Below are 16,355 nucleotides of genomic sequence, written 5' to 3'. Positions count from 1 at the left end.
GAGGTCAGAGGAGCATGCAAAGCTTCCACCTGCCCTGCCAGGAGCACACATTGCTTTGAAGCGCCATGTGCTGCCTGCGGAGTGGGTGGAGACATCACGCGCTCCCCCGCCACCAAGCCCTTTGTAGCCCAGTGGCAGGAGAATTGTGCAAAGTTTCCTCCTCCCTCCCCCCGGCACCGTGAGGAGTACACAGCACTTCAAAGTGCCGTATGCTCGCACAGAGTAGGAGCAGGCCAAAGGAAGCTTCTCACAGCTCCCTCTGCCCCCAGACCCTGATTGGCCTGGTAGCGGGGGAACACGCGAAGTTTCCTCCTGCCTTTCCAAGAGCACACAGCACTTTTAAGCACCACGTGCTGCTTGCGGGGCGGGGGAGACATCACACTCCCCTGCCCCCAAGCCCTGATTGGCCTGGGGGCGGTAGGGTTGCCAGGTGTCTGGTTTTGAACCAGACAGTCCAGTATTTGAGCTTTCTGTTCGGGAAACAAATTGAGAAAATATAAGTGACAAATTATAAATGTCCGGTATTTTTTAAGTAAGATGTAATGTAGATTGTGATGTAACGTCGCATGTGTCTGGTATTTTTGTTAAAACCATCTGGCAACCCTAGGGGGCGGGGGAGCTATGCAAAGTTTTCTCCACGCGCCCTGCCCCCCCCCCCGAACTGTGAGGAGCGCGCCGCACTTCAAACTGCCATACGTTCACGTTGGGCAGAGACAGGAAGAAGGAAGCTTCACACAGCTCCCTGATTGGCCTGGGGAGTGCACGAAGCCTCCTCCCACCTTGCGAGGAGCACGTGGCACTTTGAAGTGCCAAGTGTTCCTGGCAAGGCAGGGGTAGGGTGGGAGGAGGCTTTGCGCACTCCCCCACCCCCAAGCCCTGCATAGCCTCTTCCTGCCCTGCCAGGGGCATGGGAGCCTAGTGGGAAAGGGGGCAAACGGGCTCCCCCACCACCAGACCAATCATGCTCTGGGCATGGGGAAGCCCAGAATCATCCTGCTCCTGCCCCTCATGGGGTGGCCCAGGGCCACTTCAAAAATTTTTTGAAGTGGACCCCGGCCAAAAATTATTGCCCACCTATGCTTTAGAGATTGAAGATAGGACAGGATTGGCCATGCTTGTTAATGGCTATCCTCTATTGCCCAATGCAGAACAAATTACAGTGGCCAAGTCTACAAAGAAATTAGACAAACTGTCCTACCCTCAAAATAAGATGTTACAATGTAAGTGAGCTAGTTTTAGGAGTATAAAGGAAGTGAAAAAGTGAATTTAAAAAGAACCTAGGAAAATTATGTAGATGAAAATCCACTGATTATCCAATATCAAGGGGGAGTACAACATCTGATTGATGGACCATGGAAAGGACTTCCTGATCAAAACCAAGAGAAAAGAAAGGAATCTGGTTCCCAAAGGACATGCTGTGAGAAGACAATCTTGTAAGCATGTCTACACTGCTATGAAGGCCCTGGCTTCCAGCTCAGGCTCAAGCCTAACTCCCTTCCATCTGCTAACCCAGGGCTTGCATCCAGCATCCCAGAACCTCCGGGGTAGAGGGTCTGAACCTAAGTCAAGCCACAACTCACAGTTCAAACCCTATTGCTTTACATTATAGACACAGCACCACAAGACTTGTGCTCTATGAGTTCACTAAAAGTAACCCACAACCCCATGGGTTGATTTTCTTTGTTCTCTGGACAGTCAAATCTGGTGCACACTGGTTCTTCTTTCTTGGGGAAAAACTGAGCGGCTGCATTTTGGGAGGAAATTAGGAAGTCTGGGATACGGGTGGTTGGACTCAGCTCTGCATAATGCAGTGTAGACAATTCCTAACCTGAGGTGTACACATTCAAGCCCTAGGTTAACAAATCCAGTGTCCGCTAACTCATGTTCTACTAACCTTAAGCTTACATTACAGTGTAGACATACCCTAAGAGACAAGCTAGATCTGAGTGTGGGAAGAAGAGTTAGAATTTGCCTATAATACTCCCTGCTAAGAAAAGCTATTGGTTTCCCCTAGAGCTGTAAAATAATAAATCTAGCTGATGTCATGAATAACCAGGACAGTAGAGAAGTATTATTTTAATTAGATCACTTTTCCAAGTTATGACTTTAAAAAATTAAGAATAAAGATGTCTACCTTTTCCATCTTCTTCAAATGTAGATCTTCCAAGAATCTCATCAGTTGATTCCTTCCGACGACAAAGTTTGAAGAATTCAGTAAGAAAGTCACCTACAAATAATACAATTGTCTAAATATTTAGCTGGAGAAGATACTATAACAAATTAATCATAGCATATGTCCTTTTTCCTCATTGCAGGAGTCTCTTGGGGAAAGAGAGAGAAGTGTTAATTATTTTGACTATTAATCTGAGAAATGTACCTATTAATATCTGTAGGCCATGTTTTACATTAGGGATGTTACATAACGTGTAACTGAATAGTGGTGTAATCACATCAAATTTTAGCTGTTACACAACTATTCAATAGTCCTCTGTATCAGAGGCAGTTGCGTGGGTTAGCAGGTGGGAACCAGTCCACGAGGGGAGCCAATTTAAAAACTGACTTCCTGCACAGACTGTTTCCCTCCTGCCACTCCACATGACAGCAGCTCCTGTCCACAAGGGATCTAAGGTCCCTGCGGATGAAGCTGCTCCGCAGCAGGATCCCCTCTCCATGCGGAGCTTAGACCCACCCATCTCCCCCACACACACAGACAGAGACTACTGCCACGGAGCAACCTCTTTCCGTGGTGAGTCCAGGCCCACCATCAACATAGGCTGCTTCGCAGCAGCTCCCTCCACCCCCACCACAGCACTGCTGCCTCTGATGGGGGGAGAAGAGATGGGTCGGGTCCGTGGAGCCAGCACACATAGAAAGTTCTTAAAACGAGAGAGTCGGCTCTCTCCTGTCCCCCTCACCCTCCACACTGCTGCCTCTCTATCAGATGGAGCAGCGCGAGGGGGGGAAAGGGGTCATTGGCTCTGATACAGAAGCAGTGGGGGGGGAGAGGAAATGCATGTAGCCAGGCGTATCAGTTAATCATGTAGTCATCTATGCGTTGACATCCCTATTTTACACATTTGTGGATCAAATCTACTAAATTACAGCTTAACTAGAGTGAACCAACTCCAACTAAAAAGCTAACAACAACCTATTCCAAGAATCAGAAGGGTAGCCGTGTTAGTCTGAATCTGCAAAAGCAGCGAGGAGTCCTGTGGCACCTTATAGACTAACCAAAGTGTTGAGCATAAGCTTTCGTGGGCAAAGACCCACTTCATCAGATGCATGTTGAAGTGGGTCTTTGCCCACAACAGTTTATGCTCCAACACTTCAGTTATTCTAAGAACACATCCAAAACTCAGTTAATGCAGTGCCTCAACCTTTGTAGCCTGCTCTGCTTTTCTGGGGATGTTATCTCAACAAGGAAAAGGAATTCCAGAGTTAAGAGCCCGTATTAAGAAGAACATCATGCCTCCATGATTTACAAATCTAGTAAATGTCACCTAGTGAGCCTGACCTGATCACATATTTAGGATGGACATAGGAAGAAACCATCTCTCAGATAAAGATTCTAAGCAATACAGTGCTTTACAGAACAAAATCAGCATGGGAACCTTAGCCAGAACTTAGTGAAAGCTGAGTAGTACAGTTTTATTAGACCTGTGCATCAAAAAAAAATCTGTCTTTTCTACACTTATGGGCTTGAAAGACAGCTTAATTTGAAGTCCATTCAGACAATGAAAGAAATCAGGAAATTCTGTGCTTACAATTAAGAAAAATTATGAAAAAAAATGCAGAATCACAAGGGATTAGGAGACTGGTCATCTATTCAACCCTAAACTTCATCTCCTCGCTGTTTAAAATGAAGTTAAAGATATCTTACCTAATAAGCACTGAGGATTATCTGCTTTTCTGACTCTCACAGACCACTGTGGTGCTTGAATGGGATCCAAGTCACTTTAAAAAAAAAGTGCTAATTGTCAAAAAACAGCATTAGGGGATATTATTGCACCATGTATAATCAAATGGTTTTCAGAATTGCAAGGTAAGAGCTAAGTATATAAAACAAAGAAGTTGGCCAAACTAAGTTATAGAAGTCATAATATAAGTTGCATTTTGTACATTAGAATAATGCTGAAGTGAAGAACAAGACAAAGAGAACAACATGAATTAAGTGAGAAAAATTAACAACAGATGGAAGTCTTAATAAACAAGGATCCTGTTTTCACACATGGGTCTAAAAAGTCAGAGAAGACAAATACAAAAAAAATAGGCACTATCTAAAGCTAAACAGAATGTATTTCAGCGTTTAACATATGTCTTTAAAGAACATTTAATTGTCTATGTATGTTTTCCTCCTAAAGTTTCCAAAACTTAGAACCACTCACCACAAAATGAACAATTAAAGTGCTAGCATTCTTTTCTAAAATAGGTCAGTGCATACTGCTGACCATGCTTGCTATATGAAGTAGAAAGCAGAGATGATATCCCGTTCTTCTGCAAACACAGCTATGGGCTTAAGTAACTCCTTTGCCTTCTCAGGTTCACTAATGAGGCATCTTTCTTCCTCTGAATGCTAGACCAGCACCCTTAAATCAATTAATAAAAGAGAGCTAAATGGAAACTAGAGAGAGAATTAATGCAAGACAGGAGCACATGTACTATGTATACAGAGATCAGCATGTAATGGTCTTTTGCCAATGCACACATAGGAAAAAATTATTAGAAAACAAATGGTTCTGAAATACTCTTATCTGAGTAATACATTCATCAAGGAATTAAAATAAAAGTCTTAGACCTTTAAACTCTAGGTGGCATTAAAATGAAACAGGCTGTTAATAGATGAAGAAAAAACATTTATTAATTCATACATTTACAAATACACATACTTACGAATAAACATCATTGTCCACAATTATACCTTCTGTTAGATGAGGCCATGTAGCTGCCAAATGGAGTTCACTGAAACAGCAAAAACTTAGCATAAATGATGCTAGACTGAGTATTGAGAAGCAGTGGAAGAGAGTTTAAAGTCATAAATGACAGTTAATCTCCCCTAGCTTCCACTGAAATTCACTGGAAGTTAGGGAGCTAACTGCCATTTATGCCTTCAAAATCTCTCCCTTTGTAACCTAGCACAATAAATCCTTGAACCAAATCCATGATTACAGTTTTGTTACATGTATTGTATTCTGATTTCAGGGTTTTATTACTGAATTTTGTGTTAAAATTGAAGTCAAGTCTTTTTTGTTTTGTTTTTAAAACTTTGGGGGGCTCGAGGGATATAAAATTCATACTCTAGTGCTCAAAAGAGCAAAAATATTAAAATATATTTTTAATGCAGACAAGTTGACATGCTTGCACTGACTACACAAAATGTATTTCTATTATACTGTGCCCATCACCCAGTATGTGAATTCCTTTTAACAGCGCATTAAATAAATAATGTGACTAACATCCATCTTATAGAGCTCTTTCCCCAATTCCTTTCCCTATAGGAAAAGGGAGGGAGTTTTTCATTTTGTTTTGTTTTTTAATTGTATGTATACGTTATGTGTGCAGCTTCAAGAGTGGGGCAATAGGAAAGAAGAGGTTACTTACCTCGTAACTGTAGTTCTTCGAGATGTGTTGCTCATGTCAATTCTGATTAGGTGTATGCGCGCCACGTGCACGGCTTCCGGAGCTTTTTTCCCTGAGCAGTATCCATAGGGCCAGCAGAAAGCCCCCTGGAGTGGCGCCGGTATACCAGTGCATATATACCCCTGTGGCCCCTCCACCCCCTCAGTTCCTTCTTGCCTGCTCCTTCTGACAAGGGGAGGTAGGTGGGATGTAGAATGGACATGAGCAACACATCTCGAAGAATTACAGTTACGAGCTAAGTAACCTCTTCTTTTTCGAGTGCTTGCTCATGTCCATTCTGATAAGGTGAATCCCTAGCCATTCCCCTGGAGGTGGGGTCAGAAGGTGACTCTGACTATACTTCTGCAGATCTTATGACTACCCTCCCCACAGCAGCATTCCCTCTAGCCAGCTGCGTGATCACATAGTGCTCTGCAAACGTATGCACGGATGAGCACGTTGCTGCCCTACAGATTTCCGAGATCGGCACATGCGCTAGGAACGCCGCCGATGTCGCCTGAACTCTCATGGAATGGGCTGTTATGTGCGGCGGTGATTTGCCTGCGCCCTCATAGCATTCCCAGATGCAGGAAATAATCTATGAAGACATACGCTGCGCCGAGACTGGCAGTCTTTTCATCCTTTCTGCCACTGAAATAAACAATTGTGGTGACTTACGAAATTCTCGCGTCCTATGTAAAACGCTAAAGACCTCCTAACATCCAGACAGTGAAAGGCCTCCTCCCTGGGTGTGGAGCGTGGCTTGGGGTAAAAGACTGGTAGGTAAATGTCCTGAGATAGGTGGAAGTGAGAGACCACCTTGGGTAGGAAACCTGGATAGGGACGCATCCTCACCTTGTCTTTAAAGAACACTGTGTAAGGGAGCTCTGAAGTCAGTGCTCTAAGTTCTGACACCCTCCTAGCTGAAGTAATGGCTACCAGGAAGGCTACCTTGTAAGACAAGTGCTTCAGGGAGCACAAGGCCAGCAGCTCGAACGTGGGGTCCTGCGAGGATTTGGCGTCGTTTATGAGAACGCTGAGGCTCGCGAACAACGCCCTTGCCCTTCGATTTGGTCTTGCACCTGTTCCTGAGATGTGCCCCTTATCAACCAGTTGTCTAGATAAGGGAACTCTTGAACTCTGTGTCAGGGATGTGGCTACTACGGCCATACATTCGGTAAACATCCTCGGCGCTGTACATAAGCCAAATGGGAGGACCGTAAACTGGAAATGGTCCTGTCCCACCACAAACCTGAGAAACTTTCTGCAACTGGGGAACACCGAAATGTGGAAGTAAGTGTATTTGAGGTCGAGAGCAGCGTACCAATCTCCTTTCTGGAGCGAAAGGATGATGCATGCCAACGTCACCATCCTGAACTTCGCTTTCCTTATAAATGTGTTCAGATTCCTTAGATCTAAAATGGGACATAGGCCACCCTTCACCTTGGGAATAAGAAAATACCGGGAGTAAAAACCCCTTCCTCTCAGCACTTGCGGAACCCTTTCTACGGCCCATAGGGACAATAGGTTGGACACCTCCTGACCTAAGAGGGTCTCATGAGAGGGGTCCCTGAAAAGGGACCGGGGGAGAGGGGGAGAGGACAGGGTATGAGAGGAAAGGGATAGTATACCCGTTTTACCAGGTCTAGGACCCAACAGTCCGACATGATCTTTGACCATGCCTGGTAAAACAGGGAGACACGGTCTCCGAAGGGTAGATTGATAGGTGCCACTGGTACTCTGCTCTCTAGCATACCTTCAAAACGAAGGCTTGGTCTCCTGGCCAGGGGATGGGCCAGCTCCCCTTTCAGAATCCAACCTAGGGCCTCTGCACCTATTTCTAAATTGGTCGGGACAGCCGTTGTTACGTCCCCTTCTGTGGCCTCTGACCGTCCTCTGTCCTCGCTGGAATGGTCTCTGGTATGGTCTAGGGTTAAGGGGTCACCTCTGGGGTGCTGGGGTATGTATCCTGAGCAATTTCAGCATCGCCCTCGAATCCTTTAAGCTGTGAAGCTTAGAGTTGGTCTGCTGGAAGAACAGACCGGACCCTTCAAATGGCAGGTCCTGAATGGTGGTTTGCACCTCAGATGGGATGCCAGACATCTGCAGCCATGCGCTACGCCTCATGACCTGAATCCGACGCGTCCAGGGCTGCTTGAAGAGACGTGCGTGCCACCGCCTTTCCTTCCTCCATAATTGCCCCAAATTCCTGCCGGGACTCAGGGAGAAGCTGGTTTCCAAACTTTTGCATCGATGCCCAGGTATTAAAGGCATAACGCCCCAGCATCACTTGCTGGTTCACGATGCGTAGCTGTAGGCCTCCCATGGTTTTTCAGCCTAGAAGGTCCAGCTTCTTAGGGTCCTTTGCCTTTGGTGTCGGGCCTGGGGGCCCTTGGCGTTCCTTTTGTCCCACCGCCTGCAATACTATAGACCCCGAGGCTGGGTGGTTAAACAGTTGTTCATGCCCCGCTTGTGGCACGTAATAGCACCTCTCCACCCCCTTCTGTGTTGGTGCAACTGAGGCTGGCGTCTGCCACAGGGTCTTTGACAGCTTGTCCACCGTCTTGTTTAGTGGGAGCACCACACGACCAAGACCCGCCACTGTCAGGATATCAACCATGGGGTCCTGGTCCTTGTGTACCTCTTCACAGATGGGGGCTGGGGTGTTGAGTCTACCAGAGCCTCATCCAGTGAGGAAGATGAGGACTCTCTTGGGTGACCTAATTCTTCCGCACCCTGCGGTGCCTCTGGTTCCCCCCTAGTCAAGGAGCTCATCTGCAGCAAGCCCGGTGGGACCGTGGTCCCTTGCCCTTGGCTGATCACCAGCAGCCTGGGCAACGCCACTGTGAGTTGGCCCTCTTCTGATGGTGGGGCTCGTAGTGGAGTGACCAAGGGGGCCCTGCTCCTTCGGGACGAACCGGCGACTGACACCGTAGAAGGGGGCCCTTGGGCCTGATAGTATGCCCAAGGTGTCCAGAAGGGCCACTGTGGTTGCCCTTGGGTCTGCCACTGCTGCTGGTCTGCTGCTTCCCGGTGCCCAGATCTGATACTTGAGTGAGATCTATGTTGGGACTGGGACCTATATGATGACCTGGCTGACGACATGGACTCTGTTTCAGACTCTGAAGAATAGTCCGATGCCGACTAGGGAGGAGCAGAAGACGCTTACACCCTCTGGTGTGCCGCCATAGCTGATGGCTTTCCCCTATGACCTAGGCGCGGTGCCGGGGAGGCATCTGTTGCGTCAGCATGGTACCCAGCTGCATCTAGTAAGCCGGGAAGTATTCCTGCAGTGCCGCTGCTGACTGCGGCACCGCGGTCTGCTGCGGCATCGGTGCTCCCAGTCCGTGTCCTGGTGCCGGAAGTGGTGCTGGGAGAGGCAATAATGCTGGTGCCATATGCGATGCAGGTTGTGGTGCCAGCATAGGCACGTAGATTGGCACGGGGCCTGGCACCGTCCATGGTCTGGGCTGCGGTACCGCCTCCTGCACTACGTAGCGAGTGGTTGCGAAGTCCAGTGCCGTCTGGGGCCGTTCTAGCTGCCCCGGTGCCAAGGCCATCGGTACCGGGAAGGCACCCGCCCCCGGTGCCATCACCACCCCGAGGCAGGGAACTGGAACCGGAGCCTGCACTGGCATGGGTGCCAGTGCCCTTGCCAGCACCTGGAACTGCTGCTGCTGGGCTGGAGTCCGCACCTTGCCCTGTGAGTCCCATGGTCTGGCTGGCGGGGCCTGTGGGAGGATGCCTGTGCTTTGTAACGGCGCAGCCTGCCCTTGTGGCACTGGGCCTTCTCCCTCTGCCATGGTCATTTTGATGAGCTCTCGGGCTGAATTGAATGTCTCTGGGGTAGAGGGGCAACGAACCTCCCCTATACCCGCAACCTGCCCTGGGCTCCTAGACTTGTCCGGGCTGCGCCTTCTTTCAGGTGCCTTGGAGGTCAGATGCCCCTCTTTAGGGCGCATCTTATGTGCACTCCGCTCCGTTGACCGGCCCCTCGAGCCCTTAGAGCTCCTTGGTGCCAGCGACTGCAACCTGTATCTCAGTGCCTTGGCGGCGGCCGCTTACCATTTGGCCGGTGCCGTGGTTGAAGCAGACTGTGTACGGCGGACGGAGTGGGGGCGGTCCTCACTCTGGGGCTGCAATGCAGACTCATCAGCAAGAGTTTTAGCCAAGAGTCTCTTTCCTTCTTTGTTCGGGGCTTGAAACTTTTAAAAATAGAGCAGTTCTCTGCTGGATGGGCTTCTCCAAGGCACTTCAGGATAGTCGGAGTGCGGGTCTCCACAGGGCATAGGTTTTGAGCAGAAAGCACAGGGTTTAAAGAGCCTTGGGGCCCTGGCATTCCCTCCCCTTATGGGGAGAGTCCCACTGTGCTCCTTTGTTCAACTAATTACAATATTTACACTTACTTATCTACTACTCAACAGTGAATTAACTACAAACTCTAACTAGGATACAAAATGAGTAAGAGAAACAGCTGCTAAGAGACAGGTTAATGGCCTTAAAGCATGCTCCAGCTACCATCACCGGCGGTAAGAAGGAACTGAGGGTGTGGAGGGGCCAGCAGGGGTATATATGAACCGGTATACCGGCGCCAGGGGGCTCCCTGCTGGACCTATGGATACTGCTAAGGGAAAAAAGCTCCAGAATCCATGCACGCGGCGCACGCGCACACCTAATCAGAATGGACATGAGCAAGCACTCGAAGAAGAACAGGTTGAGAATAAGTTCATATATTGCTGGAAGAAATAAGAGAAGAGTGAATGGTCATTTCCTCTTCAATAAAAGTAGGGAAAAATCTACATGTCCTAAGAATGGCTGTAGTTAAGGAAAAGCGATGGAGTTCCCACAGGAGAACTCAAATTACCACCACAGAACTCCCAGTCAACAATTTTATAATCCAAATCTCCTGGCACTGGAAAACAAGCATAAAATTCAGCTGGTCCCTGGAAAGGTGGAGCATGCACGATCCAGAGCCACTATGGATACAGGTTTGGCAACACTGTTTGAACTAATCCTGGCCAAAATAACTACCCTAACCGTATGCACAGTTGCTACACCCTTTCATATTACTGATCTGCAAATTGCTTTGGCATACTAGAACATAAAATATATTACATGTTCTGTTTCAACCGGGTGAATTTAAAAAAAATAAAAAGACATGGGATCTCAAAAAAATCCTACCCCCAATAATTTATATCACTTATTTATGGATCAAAGAAACTCACCTTCTGCAAATGCCTTTCCTCTTTTGATAATAAAATCAGTGTGCTCAACTGTTTTTTTTTGTTTGTTTGTTTTTAAGGAGTTCCAAGTCTGACACTTTGCATATGGACACAGCATCTTTAGCTATTAGCATTAGGGTTTGTGTGATAAATACAAAGCTGAAAGTTTATAATTATGATATCGCATCAAGTACATTAAGTACCCAAAATATCTGTCATGAAACTTGGAAACTAAAATACAGCTCTTTGCACTATTCTATGTATTCTAATGTTTGTCAATTTTCATAAAACAGCCTCTCTTAACACACACTGCTCTTAGCTCCTATGCAGTACTTAAACTGCAAGGCCTTCTGTTAGCAGTATATAATGGCTCACAGAGAAGGTTCCCTCTAAGCTGCGTGGCAGCATGGCCCCACAACTGCTTAATCGGCTCTGCCCAGTCAGCCAGCTCTGTGCATGGAGCCCTGAGTCTGACTGGACAGGGCTGATTAAACAGCTGCAGGGAAAGGGAACCTTGCTCACAGATACACCACTGGAAAACAAAAGTCCATATAAAATTAGATTTATAGTTCTGATTTTCTCAGAAGCACTTACACTATTTTATAATTTTCTGAATGCTTAATCTCACCTAATAGGATCTTCACAGGCACCAAATGGTAACTTCCCAAATTCCAGACCTCCAACTTCACCTCCAACTAATGCATCTAGATCTGAAGTCAGAACAACACATTTTCCATAATTTAAATATAGTGATAGTTTGCTAGAGCAATAAATAGCACACTGCCTACTAAACATAAAGCTTACATGGCATATGATCTTTCTGTTGGAACAAGCAGTTAAAATTTAGATAATATAAAATATTAATTACTAACAACTGACACACTGTCTTGGCAAGCAACATATTCCGCATGATAAGTTATTTTATTAAAGAGGAAAAGTTAGTTTTATTATTTACATTAAGCTATTTCTTCTTCATTAGAATAACAAATGTACTTGAATGATTTCTCTATTTAAATATAGATGTAAATCAAAGTAAAAGATAAACACTACAGGCAAATATTTATATCTTTGGTCACTCATACCATTCCCTTTTATACACACTACAAATGCAAAACATGTCAAATATATGATCTCTATTTAACAAAAGTATCTCCTGAACTAACCAGAAAATAATGTTGGGCATTTGACCCATCCAAAAATAACTGGTCAACCGGTCAGATATAATCAAGAATGGTCAAATCATTTATTAGAAGAGGAACAAAAGTTATAAAGAAAGAATAAGACTTCACGGTCTCCAGCAGGCTTAGCCTTAGATACGTATGTTTAATTACCAAAAAAACCCACACAAGTATTTTAACTGGGTATTTTAACTCAAAAAAATGTTGGAACAATGAAATGAAGTTCTAAAAAAATAGAAGAATGGCACCACAAATTAAAATTAAAAAACAGGCCATTGCCTACATCTGGACATTCTTGCTGTATTATCTGACCATAGACAAATATGCAATTGTCACCCTAAGAACATCCCTCTGCCAAAAGGCAAGGGGCTCCCCTGGTTTCTAGCACAGAGTTTCAGCTGGCCTGACCAGCGCAGTGTATGCCAACTCACTGTTGTCAATCTGCATCTAAAAAGGTATCATTGGAAAACTAACTCACTGACCATTAATATTCTTACATAATGTATATATGGTCAACCTCCAAAGGTTTATACAGTTGTGCTGTAATTATGACTAAAATGTGTTTAAAATAGGCATGTCAGGGTAAGTTGATAAACGGATTTTTCTCCAGAGAAAGGAATGAGGTTCCATGTGTTTCAATGTGTCTCCCGAGTAAACAGAGAAAAGACAGTGACAAGCATATTTGCATGCTAGGCAAAAAAGCTCTTAGGAGAGCAAGTGAGCAGTTAATCTCAACAGTGATAGAGACTGGAACACCAGGAAGCTTTCCTGCCTCTTGAAGTTCCCTCAGAGTTTGACAGTGAGAGACCACAACAAGACCCAGTAGTGGGCCAAACCAGGAGAGCCACACTTACCCCCACTGAAAGCATAGAGGTGGAACAGGAAGGGGGAAGTACAAAAGGCAGGCTCTGAAGCTCAGTTGGGCTGGAACCACAACAGGAGATGGATGCACCATCCTGCCTGCTGCTAAAACCTACAGTGGAGCTGTTGGAGCTGCCACAGTATTCCCCCTTCTTAAAGCAAGAGACCTGTGCACCTCAGGCATGCCAACATAAACCCAAGAGATTATATTGGCGCTCACCATTAATGGGGGCTCCTAGACTGCTTAGCCACTCTGCAGGCCAGAGCCTATTCATTGCTTTGCTGTCCTGCCCTGCCCAGGCCTTGACTCAAGACGGATTAACCACTCTGCCCTGATTGCAAGTTGGAGGCTACTATCTGCTATCCTCTCCTAACCTGGGGACCAGGGCTCATAGACTGACTGACACCTAGCACTCTGGCTGGGCAGACGAGTAAGGTAACTAATTCCCCCCTTTGAGCTCACTCATATTGGTATTCAACAGCGAGGAGGTGTGGCTTCCTTCAGAGACTGACAGGGAGGAATGCAGCCTACACTGATCAATGAACTTGGGGAGATGTATTTTTCAAAGGCAGCATGGACTATAAAGAGAGAGGCAGAGAATCTTCAAATGATCTTCATCCAACAACATGTGGAGGCTAACAGGGCATCATGTTGTGTCTCAGCTCTGTATATCCCCAGAAGCTTGTCCAAACAATCAATTCACATTATTTGACTGGTCAAATGACTAATTTCTCAGCAGTACTAATACATGGATAGGGCTGTTCCATTCCCCCAAAAAGTATTAACTGCTCTTACTCCTCAGTCTCTGCCCACTTGCAGACAACCTACTTTTTGTGCAGCATTGGGACAACTTGTTCTGTTTTATTCTTTCCCTGTAACTTACTCTTGGAATGAAAACAGATGTATATAAAGACTCTTTTCAGTAATAGTTAGTTGATATTCCCTGAATGAGAACCTCCTACTTGACCCCAGCCCATTTTTGTTTTTATGCTCATGGATAAAGCTAAAAATAGGTACCAATAGCAACAGAAGCTGATCTAATGGACCAGCAGAAGCTAGAGGTGTTAGCTAGAAGGCTCTTCTAGCCAGGTCAAGAAGAAGAAACAAGTTATTCCCCACTCAGTTTAGTAGAGTAGCTTATTCTGCCAAGTAACCTTAGAATCCAAAACTCTTAAAAAAAATAAAAAATAAAAAAATTTCTTCAGACAAAATGAAGACCGTTTGAATACCTGACTTAACCTGCATCACAAGACTCACAAAATAAAACAATCCAATTTCAGTGCAAAAGGGCTGTCATATTAAATTTGTTTCTCACCAACATGTTATCTCTTCCTATTAACAACGTGACTGGGCAACTTTGTTTTCTTCTGATTTTTGTGTTTAGGTATATTTGTGGACTTATTTTGTCAGCAGCATGGGATGCAAGGAAAAGTGCAAAGAGAAAAGTGCAACCAAGTGATTTTTCAGCCAAAAGAGCAAAATACACTCAACGGATTAGATTTAAAAACATTGTCATTATTGTTCTCAAAACCTTAGAGAGAAGCATGACTATCTCTATGGCTGACTCTCTCTAAACATGACTAAAGAGCTACTACAGTTTTGCAAAATTCTGCTAAGACCTATACAAATATTAATTCCTTCAGTAATACTCACAAAATATTTTCTTTATGATAACTGTTTTCCATACATTTATTTATAATTATCCTGAAGACATTATGCACATGAATATCCTACCTGGTGGCTGTTGGGGCCAGAAATACTGTTGCCAGTCTTGAAGAACATACGTTAGTCGAATAGATATGCTTACTGGAGGCAGTGGAGTTAAAGGACATCCCTAAAAATAAATAAAAGAAACACTACAAATGAATTAAAATAAATGAACTAGAGTAACACTCTACATATTATACTTATTTGAAACTAAAATACTGAGTTTAAAAAAAAAAAAAAGCCACAAATGAGTTTTTAACATTGTGATATCTTGTTGTTTCAGTAAAATCTCTTCAGGTATGTCTAGATTGCATTCCTCTTTTGAGAGAGGAATGCAAATGCAGGTGAACGAAATTGCAAATGAAGCACGGATTTGAATTTCCCGTGCTTCATTTGCATAATCGCATCCGGCCGCTATTTCAAAATACCCTATTTGAAGATAAAAATCCCGTGTAGACGCATTAACGGTTATTTCGAAAGAAGGGGTTTCATCTACACGGCATTTTTTCATCTCAAAATAGGGTATTTCGAAATAGCGGCCGGATGTAATTATGCAAATGAAACACGGGAAATTCAAATCCGGGCTTCATTTGCAATTTCACTCAGCTGCATTTGCATTCCTCTGTCAAAAGAGGAATGCAGTGTAGACATACCCTTCCTATATGCAGGGGCTGAAAAAAAACGGTTACTTAACTCGTAACTGTTGTTCTTCAAGATGTGTTGTTTATGTCCATTCCACTAGGTGAGCACGTGCACGACACCCGCAACTTTTTTACCCTTAGCAGTACCCGTTGGGCCAGCCACTGGCCCCAACCCCCCACAGTTCCTTCTTGCCGGAATTCCGACGAAGGGGAGGCGAGGCGAGTGGGACTGGAATGGACATAAACAACACAGGTTTTTTTTTGAGTGCTTGCTTATGTCCATTCCACTAGGTGATTCCCAAGCCATACCTACGGAGGTGGGGTCGGACCTACAGAGAAATGGACTGCAGCCCCTACCGCTGCATCCTGCCTGGTCTGCTGCGTAATTGCGTAGTGAGACTTGAATGAGTGGATTGATGACCACGTGGCCAGCCCACAGGTATACAAAATCGGCACCTGCACTAAGAATGCCATAGACTACGCCCAGGTCCTGGTTGAATGGGCCGTGATAGGGGGCACTGGTTTCCCTTTCAGGTCATAGCACGTTCTGATACATGGAGTAATCCACAATGACAGACACTGAGCTGACACCAGGCAACCCTTCATTCTTTCAGCTATGGAGTCAAAGAGCTGCGTGGGCTTGTGAAATTGCCTCGTCCTTTCTAAATAAAATGCTAGTGCTCTCCTGACATCTAACGTGTGTAAAGCCTGTTCTTTCCCGTCTGCGTGCGGTTTTGGGTAGAACAAAAGGGAGGTAGATTTCCTGGGACATGTGAAACAGAGATATCACCTTGGGCAGAAAGGCTGGGTATGGCCGTAGGGTCACTTTGTCCTTAGAAAACACCAGATACGAGGGCTCCGAGGAAAGGGCACATAACTCTGAGACCCTTCTCACTGAAGTGATGGCTACCAGAAACGCCAACTTCCAGGATAGACGGGACAGGCAACAGGTAGCCAGCGGCTCGAACAGGGCTCTCATGAGGCTGCGGAGCACCAGGTTCGGGTCCCACCGGGGGATAGGTTGTCTAACCTGAGGGTACAGTCTGTCCAGGCCCTTGAGGAACCTCTTAACCATTGGAAGTGCAAACACTGAGCGATCACCCTCCCCATGATGGAAGGCCGCAATAGC

General features: G+C 45.5%; 1 protein-coding gene across 4 annotated transcripts in view; it reads right to left on the bottom strand.

Annotated features, from left to right (window-relative positions):
• Positions 1-16,355, bottom strand: part of RAB3GAP1 (RAB3 GTPase activating protein catalytic subunit 1) — a 70,358-nt gene that overhangs the window by 29,858 nt on the left and 24,145 nt on the right. For all 4 annotated transcript variants that reach the window (XR_012905137.1, XM_075933287.1, XM_075933288.1 and 1 more), the window contains 5 exons: positions 14,613-14,712; positions 11,467-11,548; positions 4,891-4,959; positions 3,881-3,954; positions 2,135-2,227 (listed from right to left, as the gene is read on the bottom strand). Coding sequence is in view for 3 of the 4 variants with exons in the window: in XM_075933287.1 (XP_075789402.1) it covers positions 2,135-2,227; positions 3,881-3,954; positions 4,891-4,959; positions 11,467-11,548; positions 14,613-14,712 (418 nt within the window). In the remaining variant the exon portion in view is untranslated. The remainder of the gene's footprint in view (positions 1-2,134; positions 2,228-3,880; positions 3,955-4,890; positions 4,960-11,466; positions 11,549-14,612; positions 14,713-16,355) is intronic.

Source organism: Pelodiscus sinensis, chromosome 7, assembly GCF_049634645.1.
Source record: "Pelodiscus sinensis isolate JC-2024 chromosome 7, ASM4963464v1, whole genome shotgun sequence".
NCBI classification, from domain to species: Eukaryota; Metazoa; Chordata; order Testudines; family Trionychidae; genus Pelodiscus; species Pelodiscus sinensis.
The sequence above is the reverse complement of the archived record's forward strand: the minus strand, read 5'-3'. Positions and strand labels throughout refer to the sequence as shown.